This window comes from Balaenoptera ricei, chromosome 3, assembly GCF_028023285.1.
Source record: "Balaenoptera ricei isolate mBalRic1 chromosome 3, mBalRic1.hap2, whole genome shotgun sequence".
NCBI lineage: Eukaryota > Metazoa > Chordata > Mammalia > Artiodactyla > Balaenopteridae > Balaenoptera > Balaenoptera ricei.
The window spans coordinates 171,576,885-171,593,276 of NC_082641.1; the positions used below are offsets into that span (position 1 = coordinate 171,576,885).

General features: G+C 45.1%; 1 protein-coding gene across 2 annotated transcripts; it reads left to right on the forward strand.

The window, feature by feature from the left end:
- Nucleotides 1-10,324: 10,324 nt before the first annotated feature.
- On the forward strand, nucleotides 10,325-16,067 carry CIB3 (calcium and integrin binding family member 3). Of its 2 annotated transcripts, XM_059919773.1 has the most exons (6): nucleotides 10,325-10,375; nucleotides 10,593-10,627; nucleotides 12,565-12,676; nucleotides 13,651-13,798; nucleotides 14,625-14,820; nucleotides 16,046-16,067. In XM_059919773.1, the coding sequence occupies exons 1-6, from the start codon at nucleotides 10,325-10,327 to the stop codon at nucleotides 16,065-16,067; spliced, it is 564 nt and encodes a 187-aa protein (XP_059775756.1). The 2 variants fall into 2 exon arrangements, with proteins under 2 accessions (XP_059775756.1, XP_059775757.1); XM_059919774.1 differs by lacking the exons at nucleotides 10,593-10,627; nucleotides 12,565-12,676.
- The last annotated feature ends 325 nt before the right edge of the window (nucleotides 16,068-16,392 follow it).

The window sequence follows — 16,392 nt, forward strand, 5'->3', positions numbered from 1 at the left end:
GCCTAATAAGTACTCGTTAGTTTTTAAGCTTTTGGTAAATGACGGTAGTATGTGAAATATATGTTCGTGGTATTTAAAATAAAAATCGATTTCATTGACGTACAATTTATAAACAGTAAAATGCACCCATTTAAATTGTAGCCTTCCACGAGTGTAGTCACATTTATACACCTATGTAATCGCCTTCAGAATCAAGATAAAGAACATTCCTTCACTCCCAAATTCTTTTGTTCCTCTTTACAGTTAATTCTCCCATCCCTTTCCCCAGGCAACTCCAAATTTGTTTTCTCTCACTATAGGTCATAATGGTCTTTTTTTAAAGTTTCATATAGGTGGAATCATAAAACGTGTGTTCTCTTGAGCTAGAGTACTTGCACTGGGCATAGTGTGTTTGAGATTCTTCTTGTTGTTGGGTATAACAGTACTGCATTTTTATTGGTAAGTGTTATTCCATTGTAACTGAGTAGGACCCTTCCTGGAACACACCCTTCCCCACCCACTCACCCACCATGTCTTCTGCCTGCCTCTCGTTTGTAGAAGAGCTTTAGCCTCCTAGGCTGTCCCCAAGTTCCAAAGTGTAAATTTAATCAGAGAAGTGAGACAATGCAGAAAGAAAGGAAGACAAAGTAATAATACTTTAGCCATTAAACAAAGTCAAGGGGACTTGCCTGGTGGTCCAGTGGCTAAGACTCTGCGCTCCCAATGCAGGGAGCCTGGATTCGATCCCTGGTTGGGGAACTAGATCCTGCATGCATGCCGCAACTAAGAGTCCTCATGCTGCTACTAAGACCCCGCGTAGCCAAAATAAATAAATAAATACTTAAAAAACAAAAACAAAGTCAAAGACATTTAGTTCCTCCTCAAGGGCTACAGATAATATTCTGAGCCATACCCTTTGAGGGTTTCCCCACCAGGTAGAAGAAGTTAACTGTATGCTGACCACAAGCACATAGATCCCAGACCTGTTGGAAGCAGAAGATTGATGATGTTGACTCCCAATTGCCTCATGACGAACCAATCAGAAGAAGGTCCATGAGCTGATCACATACCCCACAATCCCCCTTCCTCACACTGTCATTAAAAATCTTTCCCTGAAAGCCTTCAGGGAGTTCAGGCCTTTTAAGCACTAGCTACCTGGACTCCTTGCTTGGCACCCTGCAATAAATGATACACTTTCCTTCACCACAATCCAGTGTCAATAGATTGGCTTTACTGCACACAAGCAAGCGGACCCAAGTTTGGTTCGGTAACACCATTATATATAAATGTATTCAACTTGCTTATCCACTCACCTGTGGATAGATATCTGGGTTGTTTCCAGTTTGTGGCTATAATGAATAGAGCTTCTGTGAACATAGTATATATCTTTGTATGGACATATTTCTCATTTCTCTTGGGCTCACTCCAGATGCCTTTGCTTCTTGAGGTAGAATTGTAGCAAAATTTGGTTTTCCTCAGAATAAAATGTTGATTCTCAGCCACTCTGGCTTTGAGGCTGTGATAAGAGAAAATAGTTGCAGAAGGTGTACCAAAAAACCTGATCTAATAGTGTCATAACACTTGGGACTCCAGTGAGTTGGGCTTTTAATTCCCTGATATCACAAGTAATTTGTTTGTTGAATAAGCAGAACTATTGTCATAACCAAAACACAGTTCTATCTTTGTTTCCTTCCATTCTTTTAAACATTGTATTTTTCAATGTGGATCATCTTCCTCTGCCCTGGATGAAAATGCTGTCAGCCCCATGGCTCTCCTCTCATTTTTTCATGTGACATAGAGGAAACTCACTTTATGTAGTAAATAAGCCTCAATTCAATAAATGGAAAGTCCAGAACTTGATTTAGAGATAATAGTCTCTTCTCTCCCGCAGCTGGAACCTACACACTGCTAAAAAACAAACAAGACAACAGACCTCAAATGGAGTCACTTATACTAAGTGCCACATCACCAAACTGAGACTTAACTACATTTTTGGCTCTTCCAGAAATGGAATCTCAAACTAGTCAATCAGGAATTGCCTGGTCAGCACTAGTTAGGTCATCTGCCTGATAGACTCCTACCATCCCCTAAAGAAAAGTAACCTTGCAATAACCAACCAGGTAAATAGCACAAAACATAAAATTTACCATTGTAACCACTTTAAATTGTACAACTCATCAACATTAAATACATTCACAATGCTGTGTATCTATTTTTTTTCAGATTACAAAAGACATACAAACATTAATTGTGGAATACGTAATAGAAAAAAATACAGAGAAACCCAAAGAAGACAGTAGAAATCGCTCCCATCCAGAAAAAAAAATCTGTTAGTGTTTTGATTTCTTTATTTCAGTCTATTATTATTTATAATTTTAAAAAATAAAAATGGGATCTTATTCTATACTTGCTTTGTCACTGACCCTTGCCCCATCAGAATACTGTGACTGCTTTTATGTATTGAGTTAAAAATTTTATCATTGGGTTTTTAACACTGAGAGAAACAGGGAAGAAGCCCAAAATCTCCCATAATCCTTTGTTGACTTTAAGATATATGTATAAATCCACATGTTCTGCGTAAGAAAACCACACAGTAAAAAAAAAGGTTAAAAGAAAGAAAGAAAAAGGAAAACAAAAAAGTAGAAGCTTCCCTTCCCACCTCCTTCCAAAGCGATTAACAAGTTCATTTTGATTCTTTGCAGCACAAAATGTGTATATGCCAACATATATATATATATACACATATATTTATCTTTGTGATGTTCTTTTATTTCTGCCTTCAGCTTTTCACTTATCAAAATGTCTTGAAGCTCTTTACAAGACAGCAGGTACACTTCCACCCCACCTTCCTCAAAGCTGGATGTCCTGTGGCTGAGTGAAGCCCTCCCCAACCAATGACCATCTAGGTGCCCACAAATCTTATCTGACTTTTGCAAGTGGCCTGAATCTGTAGCAGTGGAATTGCGGAGTCCAAGAGTATGTGCATTTGTGCATTTAAATTTGGACTGCTGTTGCCCAAATTGTGCCAGGGACCGTTTTTGGAGGGCATTATGGGGGTGGAGGAAAGAGAAGAAGAGAGAAGCGCCCCCAAATCTAGAGGGGGTCGACGAAGGAGGGCACGATGCCTGCCTTTTCCCATTCTACCTGCAGGGGGCAGCAAACGACTGCCCAATTCTCCAGCCATAGGCTCAACCTTTGGCGAACCGGAATTGATGAGATCGCCAAGAAAGGAGTGGATGTAAATATATATATATATATATATATATATATATAATAGATTCAATTTGTTGTACTCCTGAAACTAACATAACATTGTAAATCAACTGTACCCCAATACACATTTTAAAAAAAGAAAAAGAACGGGCTTCCCTGTGCCTGTGAATGGGGGCGACCAAGTGGTGCCAGCCTACTTGTGGGGCTGTCCACGACAGAATCAACTCCGCAGGGAGGGACAGGACAGATTCAGGTGTGGAAATCTGTCCTCCCCAAGCCAACCCAGCAGGGTTGGAGCTCCTTTTTGGCACTTCCAAGGCTGTGTGCCCTGGAGCAAGTGGCCTGACCTCTCTGAGCTTCTCTTTCCTCTTTTATAAAATGGGAGTGATGATGATGATAAAAACAACAGCTAATACTTTATATGGACTCATATGGAGATCATCTAATTTACTCTCACAGCCACCCTATTATGTAAACCATCCTGATTTTATAGGTCGGGAAACTGAGGCACAGACATAATCCAATGCACACTGAGTAGTGTTTGATCCTTGCTTTTGTTAACCACTATGAGGCCATCCACTCAAATTAGATGCATCACTATTTTATAAACCTTAAGAAAGTGTTTTTCAACCTTTTTTCCCCCCTTATTACCCCCTAAAGAGACCATTAATGAGAGAAGTTAAATGCTGATGAATAAGATTTTGCCAGGGAGGGTTAAGCTTTGGAGGGCCACAAACCACTGAAATATCTAAGATTTTTTTTGTCACCTCCTCCCCCCAAACCAATTTTCACCCCCTTGGGGGCAGTATTACCCCCATTGATAATTTGCGTTCTAAGAGGGAAAATGTGACAAGTGAACTATGACACAATGCTTTCGATCCCTTAGAAATTTTATTTTATATGCTTTTAAAGAGTCTTGAGATTTTCATTGTATGCTACTGCTGTGTATACATACAAAGAAAACCAGTAGATCAGTTAAGGCTTCCTAAATGTCTTCATATTCAGCGTATACTCTTCAAAATCACTTTCCAACTCTAGGTTGTCAATGCCTGTGCTTTATCACATGACATCTCCCTCTGTGCCATCAAGGACTCCTGTAAGGAGCATTTCTTTAGGACAGTCCACACTGTTTCCAAAGAATAGGGTATGGAAAGGGAAAAAACATAGGGTATGGTGGGAAAACATGGGACATATCGCCTTCCAAGTGATCAAAGCCAACGTTGTTGTTGACATGGTATAGCTCCTGGTATGATGTGATGATGCAACTGAGCAGGACCCTGCAGAGTCTTCCTGGGGACACACCCCGTGTCCTCCACCTCTTGTTTGTAGACAAGCTTTAGCCCCCTACGCCTTCCCCAAGTTCCAAAGAGCAAACTTAATCAGAGAAGTGAGAAGATGCAGAAACAAAAGAAAATAGTCAAGTGAGACAAAATAATAATAGTTTAGCCATTAAACAAAGTAAGGGAGCTTTGGTTCCTCCTCAGGGTCTATAGATAATATTCTGAGCCATATCCTTGAGTTGTTTTGCAGATACTAAAACCCCTACCAGATGGAAGACATTAACTGCATGCTGACCACCAGCACATAGACCCCAGACCGGTTGGAACCAGAAGGTTGATGATTGAGATTCCCCAAATACCGCCCTGCTACCTCACCACCAACCAATCTAAAGGACATACACGAGCTGATCCCATACCCTATGACCCTCTCCCTCACCTTGCCTTTAAAAACACTTCCCTGAAAGCCATCAGGGAGTTCAGGTCTTTTGAGCATGAGCTGCCCATTCTTCTTGTTTGGCCCTGCGTTGGGCACCTTGCAAAAAACACTGAACTTTCCTTCACCAAGACCTGGTGTCAGTAGATTGGGTTTGCTGCATACAGGCAAGCAGACCCAAGTTTGGTTCAATTACATTGAAGAAGGGCAAATGAGGTGTTTCCTGTTTTGGGCTATTATGAATAAAATAGCCATTTTAGGTTTTTGTGTGAATATAAGTTTTCATTTCTCTGGGGGTTGCCCATGAGTGCAAGTGCTGGGTCGTATGGTAGTTGCATGTATTTTATTTTATTTTATTGTGGTAAGAACGCTTAACTTGAGATCTACCCTCTTAACAAAGTGTATACTACGTTATTGTTGGCTAGAGATACAATGTTGTCCAGCAGATCTCTGGAGCTTATTCATCTTGCATGATTGAAACATTATGCCTATTGATTAGTATGTCTCATTTCCTCCTCCCCCAAGTCCCTGCCAACCATTTCTACTCTCTGCTTCCAAGAATTTATTTTAGATATCTCATATAAGTGGAATCATGCAGTGTTTGTCTTTCTGTGACCGGTTTATTTCACTTAGCAAACATCCTCAAAGTTCAACCATGTTGTCACATTTTGCAGAATTTCCTTCTTTTTACAGGTTGAATAATATTGCATTGTTTATATATATACCACATCTTTATCCATTCATTCATTGATGGACTTTTAGGCTGTTTCCACATTGTGGGTATTGTGAACAGTGCTACAATGAACATAAGAATGCTAACATCTCTTCAAGGTCCTGATTTACATTCTTTTAGATGTATACCCAGAAGTGGGATTGCTGGATCATATGGTAGTTCTATTTTTAATTTTTGAGGAAACTCCATACTGTTTTCCACAGAGGCTGCACAATTTTGCATTCCCACCCACAGTGTGCAAGGGTTCCAATTTCTCCACATCCTTGCCAACACTTGTTTTTTGTGTTTTTTTGTTTGTTTTGTTTTGTTTTTGTTTTTTGATAGTAGCCATCCTGACAGATGTGAAGTGATATCTCATTGTGGTTGTGATTTGCATTTCCCTGATGATAAGTGACATGCAGTATTGTTATTATGATTCTGAGTTCTATAGCCTATATTATTATTGTTTTTTATTTTTGTTTTTTGTTTTTGGCTGTGTTGGGTCTTCTTTGCTGCACGTGGGCTTTCTCTAGTTGTGGAGAGCGGGGGCTACTTTTCTTGTGGTGCATGGGTTTCTCATGGCAATGGCTTCTCTTGTTGTGGAACATGGGCTCTAGGCACACAGTCTTCAGTAGTTGCAGCACACAGGCTCAGTAGTTGTGGCTCGCAGACTCTAGAGCGCAGTCTCAGTAGTTGTGGCGCACAGGCTCTGTTGCTCCGTGACATGTGGGATCTGTCCAGGCCAGGGATCGAACCCATGTCCCCTGCATTGGCAGGCGGATTCTTAACTACTGTGCCACCAGGGAAGTCCTATAGCCTATATTATAAGGGGATTTAAAAAGACCTCCTTGTTCCCCATTGCCTCATGGTTGAAGTCCAGGATATACTATAAGGTATTGTTGCGTATAGTTTATCATAATAAAGCTGAAATTGATCTATGCCAAGATAAAACTTATTTATTTATACCATGAAAAATGATTTCTTGGAAATGCAAAAAAGAAAAAAATTCCATCATTGGAGCTGGTGTATCAGAGAAGCAGTCTCTAATGGCAGACATGAGCAGAAGCTTAATTAACAGTTATTAATTAACTTAATCATAGTTAGTGCTTGCTGAGCCCCTACGTGCAGCACTGGCTGGCTTGCTCTCTCTCAACTGTGTGATGCTTGCTCCAGCCTCAGGGCCTTTGCACTTGCTGTTCCCACTGCCAAGGACTCTCTTCCCACTTAGCTTACTTCCCACTCACTTCCTTCCAGTCACTACTCATATGTCACCCCAACAGAGGTGCCTTCCCTTCCGAATCTACGTAGCTCACCCTCATCTCTATCTCTGCCCTGTTTTATTTTTCTTCTTAGAACTTAGCCCTCCTGACTAATTATGTGTTTATGTGGTTGCTTGCTCACTGGAATGTGAGATCCATGAGATCAGGAACTCATTTTTTTCACGAATGTATTACCAGGACCTAGGACAGTGCCTGGCACACAGTACATGTTCAATCATTAATTGAACATTAATTAATTGGGGGGGGGAGTTACATAACCAAATCACAAAGTGTTTGATGGGGTCAGGCATAGGAATTTGGACTTCAATCCTGAGGCAATGGGGAGCAAGGGGGTCTTTAAAAATTAGTTTTGTTATTGTCTTCATTTAAAAAATGTATTGACAAGCAATAAAATTCACCCTTTTTGTGTACAGTACTATGAGTTCTCACAAATGAATACAGCCATGTCACCAACACTACAACCAAGATATAGAACCGTGCCATCACCCCCCAAATTCCCTTGTTCCCGCTCCTGCCCCCCAGCCCCTGGCAACCATTAATATATTTTCTGTTCCTATAGTCTTGTCTTTTTGAGAATGTCACATAAGTGGAATCATCTAGTGGATGTCTTCTTGACTCACTTGAAGGAAGTGAGGCTTCTTTCACTAAGCGTAATGCATTTGAGATTCATTCACATTGTGCATATCAATAGTTCATTCTTTTTTATGGCTAAGTAGTATTCTATTGTATGGACAAACCACAGTTTGTTTATCCATTCCCCAGGTGAAGGACATTTGTGCTGTTTCCCGTTTTTGAAGGTTATGAATAAGGCTGCTATAAAAATTTATGTACAAAAAATTTTTTTAAAGCTGAAATATAATTCACATACCATAACAGTCACCCTTTAAAGTGCACAATTCAGTCACATTGAGTACGTTCACAATGTTGTGTAACCTTCACCACTATTCAGTTCCAGAACATTTTCATCACCTCAAAAAGAAACCCCATACCCATTAGAAGTCACTCCCCATTCCCACTCCCTCAGCCTCTGACAACCATGTATCTATTTTCTGTCTCTGTGGATTTGCCTGTTCTGGACATTTCATATAAATGGGATCATACAACATGTGACCTTTTGTGTCTGGCTTCTTTCACTCAGTATAATGGTTTTGAGGTTCATCCACGTCATAGCATGAATCAGTGCATCATTCCTTGTTATGACTGGATAATATTCCGTTGTATGGATAGACCGCAATTTCTTTATCCATTCACCCATTGATGGCCATTTGGGTTGTTTCTACTTTTCTTTCACGTACAAGTTTTTATGTGGACATATATTTTCAATTCTCTTCACCTAGGAGTAAAAATTCCTGGGTCATATGGTAGCTATAAGTTTAACTTTTTAAAGAACTGCCAGACTGTTTCCCAAAGCGGCTGCATCATTTTACATTCCCACCAGCAGTGTATGATGTTTCCAATATCTCCACATCCTGGCTAACACTGTTATTGTCTGTCTTTTTTAGTATTGCCATCCTAGTGGGTGTGAAGTGGTATCTCACTGTAGTTTTGATTTCCATTTACCTAATTACTAGTGATGTCGAGCATCTTTTCACGTACTTACTGGACATTTGTATATCTTTTTTGGAGAGATGTCTATTCAAATCCTTTACCCATTTTGTTTTGTTTTAATAGACTTTGGTTTTAGAGAAGTTTTAGGTTCACAGCAAAATTGAGAAGAAGATATTCAGAGTTTTCCCTTACATCTGCTGCCCCACTAATGCACAGCCTCCCCAGATATCAACATCCCCCACCAGAGTGGCACATTTGTCACAGGTGGTGAACCTACATTGACCCATCATCAGCCAGAGTCCATAGTTTAATTAGAACTTGCTCTTCATGTTGTACATTCTATGGGTTTGGACAAATGTATAACGATGCAGAGCCATCGTTATAGTATCATACAGAGTAGTTTCACTGCCCTAAAAATCCTCTGTGTTTCACCTATTCATCCCTCCCTGCCCCCAACATTTGCCCATTTTTTTCTTGGGTTATTTGTCTTTTTGTTGTAAACTTCTAATAGTTATTTATATAGCTTGGACACTAGTCCCTTACCAGTTATATGATTTGCAAATATTGTCTCTATTTCGTGGGCACATACAGGTTTTTGTGTGCACATAGGTTTTCATTTCCCCTGGACAAATACCCAGGAGTGGGATTGCTGAGTCATGTGTAAGTGTATGTTTAACTTTATAAAAAACTGCCAACCCATTTTCCATAGTGGCTGTACCATTTTGCATCACACCCGCAATGTATAAGAGTTCCAGTTGCTCCACATCTTTGTCAACACTTGGTATTGTCAGGTTTTTTCCCCCAAAAAATCATCTTCAGGGGGGTCTTTAAAGCTTGATCATAGTCGTATTTTACAAGATGGCTTCACACGCTGGGGCAAAGTATGGAAGTTGAGGCAGGGGCCAGAGGAGTCTTGTGGGAGGAACTGCAATGGTCCAGGCCAGGGAGAGTGGGGATGAGGGAAGGGGAAGACTCAAGAGTGATTCAGGGGGCCTGGGGTGTGGGGCTGGAACCGGCTGAGCAGGAGAGGAAAGTGGAAGGAGGCCAGATCCAGAGTGAGAAGGGCAGGGAGTGCCAGGCTGGGAAATTTCAACTCCCAGATTTTCTGCCCAAGAGGATTCTGAGTCTTAATAAGGTTGGGAGCTGCTACATTGTATTTACCCCTTGAGGATGCATGGGGCACATTAACATATTAAAGCCTCTGACAAGTCCTGCAATAAAGAACTCTGGCGTTATTTAACCCAAACGTAGACATTGGATTGCTTTTCTCAAGCCATAACATCATCCTCACCATCACCTCCAATGCAGACCTCATCTAGCTTGTTTACCATTATGTGCCTAGAACTTGCTTGTATCCAGTGGTCAAATACTTTTTGGGGGGTTGTATTAATGATCTCATTAGATCTTCAGAACAACTCTATGAGGTAGGTCCTAATATAATTTCCATCTTACAAACAAGGCTCAGAGAGGCCAGATGACTTGCCGAAGGCCACACAAGTAGTGGGTAAAGAGCTGGAATTTGACCTGGGGTGTGCTGACAGCCTCTCCACCTCCCTGCCCATCTCTCAAAGGTGCCCCATACCCCCGGTCTCACCTGGTGGTGGCAGGTGTGCTCTCCCCACTGAGGGCTACCCTGTGACCTCCCAAAGCCCTTCTCCTTGCTCTGGTGGCCGTGGACATACTCAGGCTGTTGCCCAGAGAGCTCGGCTGTAACTTGAGTCTCACCCAGGCTGGGGGTGATGAGGAGGGTGGGCAGGTGACAACCAGGGCAGGGAGATTTGCCCAGACACTGGTACGCAGCAGCCTGCCGACCGGTGTGGCCCCGAGGAGTCTGGGGGCTTTGGGAGCTTGTTCCAGAGTCCTGGCAGTGGTCTTCACCATGGGCAACAAGCAAACAGTCTTTACTCATGAGCAGCTGGAAGCATATCAGGTAGGGGTGATGGGCCGGGCCCTCGGTGGGTGTGGCAGCCTTGGTTTCCTGGCCCAAGAAATGGGGACAGCATCCCTTCGCCCTGGGTGTGCAGTCAGCAAGCGTTCTGGGGCTCCTCTGTGTGTGGCTTCGGGCAGCGATGGGCGTGGGCTTGTGGGAGAGGAAGGAGGCCCCCCACCAGGCAGGGTCTGGGTCAAGCCAACATCTCTCTCCGCAGGACTGCACCTTCTTCACGAGGAAGGAAATCATGAGGTCAGTCGAGGGAGGAGGGAGGAAGAGCTGGAAACTTTCTATACGTTGCTTGATTTGCAATTTGACCACACTCAATGCTTCATAAGGGTTAAAGCACTAATGGGGGGATTGCGTGCATGGTCGGTGGATGCATGCAGAGACGGGAAGGCTGAGAAGCCACATCTGGTCCTGTTGTCATGTCTCTAGGCTGACAAGCTTGGGCTTTCTCCCAACGGTGGCGGGGAGCCATAGAGAGTGTGTGAGCATGGGAGATGCAGATCAGCATGTTAGAAAGCTCCCCCTGAGGCCAGTGTGAAGAGGCTGGGAGGCCAGGGGCAGAGTCTAGAGCCACTTCTGGGCTGTGGGGTTGACATCAATGTTAGAGAGGGAGAAGGTGGCCCCAGGCTGCTGCAGGTCCCTGGTGTGAGTGCGACAGGCATAGATGGGTATTCTACATCATCACTCATCCCATGGAGCTGTTATCCAGAGGCCCCAACCCATGAACTTGGAGTTGTGAAACCGAAGCTGGCTGGGGTTTGGCTGCAGAGTGATCGGGGCCAAGGCCCCAACTGTGTGGGCACAGGACATCCATTATTGATGGACACACCTTTCACCAGTGAGCCCCATTGTCTGGGTGAGGACAGCTTGCAAGGTCACCCTGGTCATCACGATTGGATTACTGATGGGGAAACTGAGGCTCAGACAGGGGAGGTTGACCCCAGGCCCCTGGGTAGATGGGTAGAGCCCCAAGGAGTTCGAGACTAACATTTTGTCTGCCTCAAGCTTCTCGCTTGTCAGACAGACCTACTGAGGGGAAAGGGGGTCGAGGGGAAGAGGGACTTACTCAAGGCCATACAGAAGCCCAAAACCAAACCCAAACCCAGGCTATTCTCTGAAGGAAGCCAGGACTGAAGTTCCAGATACCTCCTCCTCGAGTTCCTAGCCATCATGTGACCGAGGGGCTCCTGTCCCCCTCAGAGACAGTCCCTAGCAACTTGGGGACCTCTGACTCATCAAGGATGGTCTCTACAAGGCTACTGCTCAGCATGTTTCAATGATGGTATGGTGTCACCAGGTGAGGGCATTAGGGTGGAGAGCTGGCTCTACCATCTAGGTAGTGTGTACAGCATTTGGTGTTTTGCAAAATGTCTTTCATTTACCCTTTTGAAAAACCTGAATATTAGATTTTTGTGTTTGCTCTGCCCCATTGAGAAAACCCTGCCCCCCATTATGAAGGCAGAGAAGGAAAGTGTGAGGATGTGGGCCTTTAGAGGCCTTGCCAACGATGTGATAATGTCCAGAGATACATAGATTGGCTCAGATTCTCTGAACGTTAAGTGTGAATGCTATTTCTCTCCTAGCATGGAGCAATGCTGTTTAATTTTTTGTTCATTCATCTGCTTACTTCTTATTGCCTTTCTCTCTGAGGAGACCCAAGGGCAGTGACAGTGTCTGTTTTGTTCACCGTCCGTCTCTGTGCCTGGCACATAGTAGGTACTCCGTAAATACTTGTTGAATGAATGAATGAAAATTTATCACAGTGCCTGGCACACTGTAGGCACTCAATAAATACTTGTTGAAAGAGGGAGTGAATGAATGACCTTGCCTTAAACACTCTCCCTTTGTCAACCCCATCTGCTTGGTAAGCTCCTACTCATGCTTCAAAGCCCGGCATCAATGCCCCCTTCTCCAGGAAGAATTTCCTCCTCCCTGGCTTGCTTCCCGCACTCTAGTTTTCCCTAGCTCTGGAGTCCTCTCTTTACCTTGGCCTTGTCCCCAGGGTGATAGAGGCACCTGTGTCTGGCTTTGTGTGTATGAGGCTTGGGCCCAGGGCTAATGGCTCTTGGGGACCCAGCATCTTTCAGTGTAGAGTAAGCAGCTGCAAGAGTGAGAGAGTAGGGACAAGGCCACACACACTCATCTCCCAGACCTTCTCGTTGTTTCTGTCCCCACACCAGGCTCTTCTATCGCTACCAGGACCTTGCCCCCCAGCTTGTCCCTCTCGACTATACCAGCTACCCTCATGTGAAGGTTCCCTACGAGCTCATTGGCAGCATGCCTGAGCTGAAGGTATGCCTGGGCCATGGGGCAGGCAGGGAAAAAATAGTAGGGATGTCCCTTGCTGCATTCCTATGAGGTGAGTACTGTGATTATTTCCATTTTACATATGAAGAAACTGAATTTCAGAGAGGTTAAGACACTTGTTCATAATCACACAGCTAGGATATGACATAGACAGGATTTAAACCCTGGGTTGTTGGGAAGATGAGATGAGATAATGCAGGTAAAGGGCTCTGTACAGGGCCTGTGACATGGCAAGTACTCAGGGAACATTAGTTTTTCTTTTCATAGTAGGAGCTATTAAATGTGCGTTCTTCTCAGCTGGATGTTTGACCCATAGCTTGTGACTCTGGAGGGGACTTGTGGGGTGAGGGACTGTGAATAGAGATTATTTTATCACAAGGGACAGAATGGGTTGGATCACATGAACAAAAAATGCAGGGAGAGGCCTAGCATCACATACAGCTGGAACCAGGGTCTCTGAGGATATGCTTGGGAATCTCCCTCCATCTTTTAGCTTCTCCCAGGAAGAGGCTTCAGTCTCAGGCAGCCTGTTCTCTTGAGGTAGTGAAGGGAAACACCAGCTGCCTCAGATTTCCTCCGATAAGCTCTGCAACAAGCAGAAATAAGGTTCCTCCACCCCAACTTTTCAGCAACTCTCCCAGGGCAGCCTCTGATTGGCAAGTTTGAGTCATATGCTCATCCCAGAGGCAATCACGGTGGCCAGGTGAATGGAAATCCCTGACTGGCCTCACCCGGGTCATGTGACTGCCTCTGAAGCTGGAAATGGGGTTAACGACACCCAGACTACTGGGGTGGAGATTGGAGTTGCCTGAAGTCCTCTCCAGGGATCATGGGAGGAAGAGAGTCTTGGTGAGGGGTACTTGGAGGTTCCCAGGAAGGTGGATGTTGAGAGTGAAACCATGCGGAGCCCTCCCCCCAAGGTCCTGGGCAGGGATTGGCTCCCTGCTTCCTGTCTCTAGGACAACCCTTTCCGTCAGAGGATCGCCCAGGTCTTCTCCGAGGATGGGGATGGCCACATGACCTTGGACAACTTCTTGGACATGTTTTCTGTGATGAGTGAAATGGCTCCCCGCGACCTCAAAGCCTACTACGCTTTTAAAATTTATGGTGTGTGCAGGGCCCCGGGGTGGGGAAGCAGGAATGAGACCGGGTCGGGCCAGGGGCTGCCCTGCCATCACAAATGTCTCCCCAAGGGCTCTGAGGCCCTGCGTGGCCCTGTCCTTCACCTCACCCTGGTACCTCCCCACCCCATCCGTTTACTGACTCCATTCCAGCCACAATGGCCTGGCTCTTTCCCCAACACACCAAACTCTTTCTGCCTCTAGGTCTTTGCCTCTGTTGTGCCCTTGTCTAGAATACCTTTCCCCTGGCTCCTTCTTACCTTGAAATTTTGGTGAAAAGTAACCCCTGCCCCCGAGTTACTCTCCATGCCACAGCCTATTTCTCTCCTTGCATGGAGCAATGCTGCTTAATTTCTTGTTCATTCATCTGTTCACTCCTTACTGACTTTCTCTCTGAGGAGACACAAGGGCAGTGACAGTGTCTTTTTGGTTCACCATCTGTCTCTGTGCCTGGCACATAGTAGGTACTCAGTAAATACTTGCTGAATGAATGAATGAATGAAAATTTATCACAGTGCCTGGCACACAGTAGGCACTCAATAAATACTTGTTGAAAGAGGGAATGAATAACAATTCTCACACGCCTGACACATAGTAGGTGCTCAATAAATACTTGAGTGAATGAATGACTTCCCAGGAGTTCCAGGCCCAATTCCATAGCAAGATCCAGCTATTACCCTAGGGTCTTGGGTTCCCTCCAGTGGCTCAGTTTCCTCCTCTGTAAGACAGGGACAAGATGTGCCCGTGACTGGCCCAGCCTGCCTGCCCCTGTGTCCCCTCACCACCACATCCCCACCTGTTCTGCTGTGCAGACTTTAACAACGACGACTACATCTGCGTGTGGGACCTGGAGCAGACGGTGACCCAGCTAACACGGGGAGAGCTGAGCGCTGAGGAGGTGAGCCTGGTGTGTGAGAAGGTGCTGGATGAGGCCGATGGGGACCACGACGGGCGACTGTCCCTGGAAGACTTCCAGAACATGATCCTGCGGGCGCCGGACTTCCTCAGGTGACATTCCTCTCCACCCTGCACAATCCGTTCCCATGTATGAGAGAGGTTCTTATGGAACGGGTTCATAGACTCCCTTTGTGAAAATCCCCGTTCATTCATTTGTGACCTTGGGGAATTTTCCCGACCTCCCTAGCCTCAGTCCCTGTGTCTTTAAAATGGGGATAATTAGAGACCCTGTGAATACTTCCTCTGGGTGGACACAGCTCTTTGGGTGAGTGGAATATGGTTGGACTTCAGCCCTCAGTTGCTTGAACATTTTGTAGTGAACAGACTGTACAATAGCACTTGGCAGCCCTGGGGAGAATCAGTGCTCCCACTGTAGGGCGGATAGCATGGGTTAAATGAGTTAATACAGGGGGTGGCCCACCACCTGTTTTTGTACCTCCCGTGAGCTAAGAATGGTTTTTACATTTTTAAATGGTTGGGGGAGAAAATAAAAGAATAATCATACTCCATGACACATGAAAGCCATATGAAATTCAAATTTCCGTGTCCATTGCTAGTTTTATTGGCACACAGCCATGCCTGTTTGTGTACATAGTGTCTACGGCTACTTTTGAGCTACATGGTGGCGCTGAGTCATTGTGAGAAGTTGAAAATATCAACTATTTGGCCCTTTGCAGAGAAAAGTTGAGTGACCTCTGAGCTAGTATATGGAAAGAATTTAGAGCAGTGCCTGGAATACAGTAGGTGCTCAATAACTGTGCTTTATGGTTGCTGTTGTGGCTGTTATCATTGGTGATATCCTTTCATGACCAGAGGGCCTCCTTCCTCTACCCTGGATAAGCAAGGCTGGTCTCCTACCACAGAGACATGAATAATGACACCAGGATGAATCCCTTGCTACTAACTGAGCACCTACTGTATACCCTGCGCTGTACATTTGCCTCTTTTTAGCCCTTATTACAGCACAGTGAAGGAGGGACAGCTATTATCCCCATTTTACAGGGGAGTAAACTGAGGCCCAGAGAGGAGTAGCCACGTACTTAGAGTCTGGGGCAGAGCCAGGATGTAAACTCTGATCCAAAGTGATGTGCTCTCAACCCCTGTGGGGGTCAGGAGGGCCACGGCCTGGGGTTTATTGAGGGGGTCCATCTCCCCCCCCCACCCCGCACCATAGCTCCTTGCATGCCTCGGGGACTCCCAGTGGGAATGCTGGGGAGAAGGACGAAGGAAGGGTACCCTCTGCCTGCTGACAGACTCCTTTTCTCTTTGCACCCAGCACCTTCCACATCCGCATCTGAGGGTACCGCGGAGGAGGAGCCGGGCCAGAGGAAGGCAGGGCGACCCCTCATCTCACTGTAGAATCTGGTCTCCCTGGGCTCCGGGAATAAACACACATCACTGAGTCACAGCTGCTCCGAAAACATGTTTCCCAACTTAAGCCTGGCAGACAAGAGGGAGGCGGCCAAGGATCTAACCTCTGTCCCCACCATGTGATCCTGGGTGTGGCTGCACCCTTTCTGGGCCACAATCTTCTCATTTGTACAAGGAAAGGGGTGACTTCTGGATGTCTCTCCACTGAGAGGGCTGGAAGTGCCTCACTGCGGGTCTCCGTGGGCAGAGGCG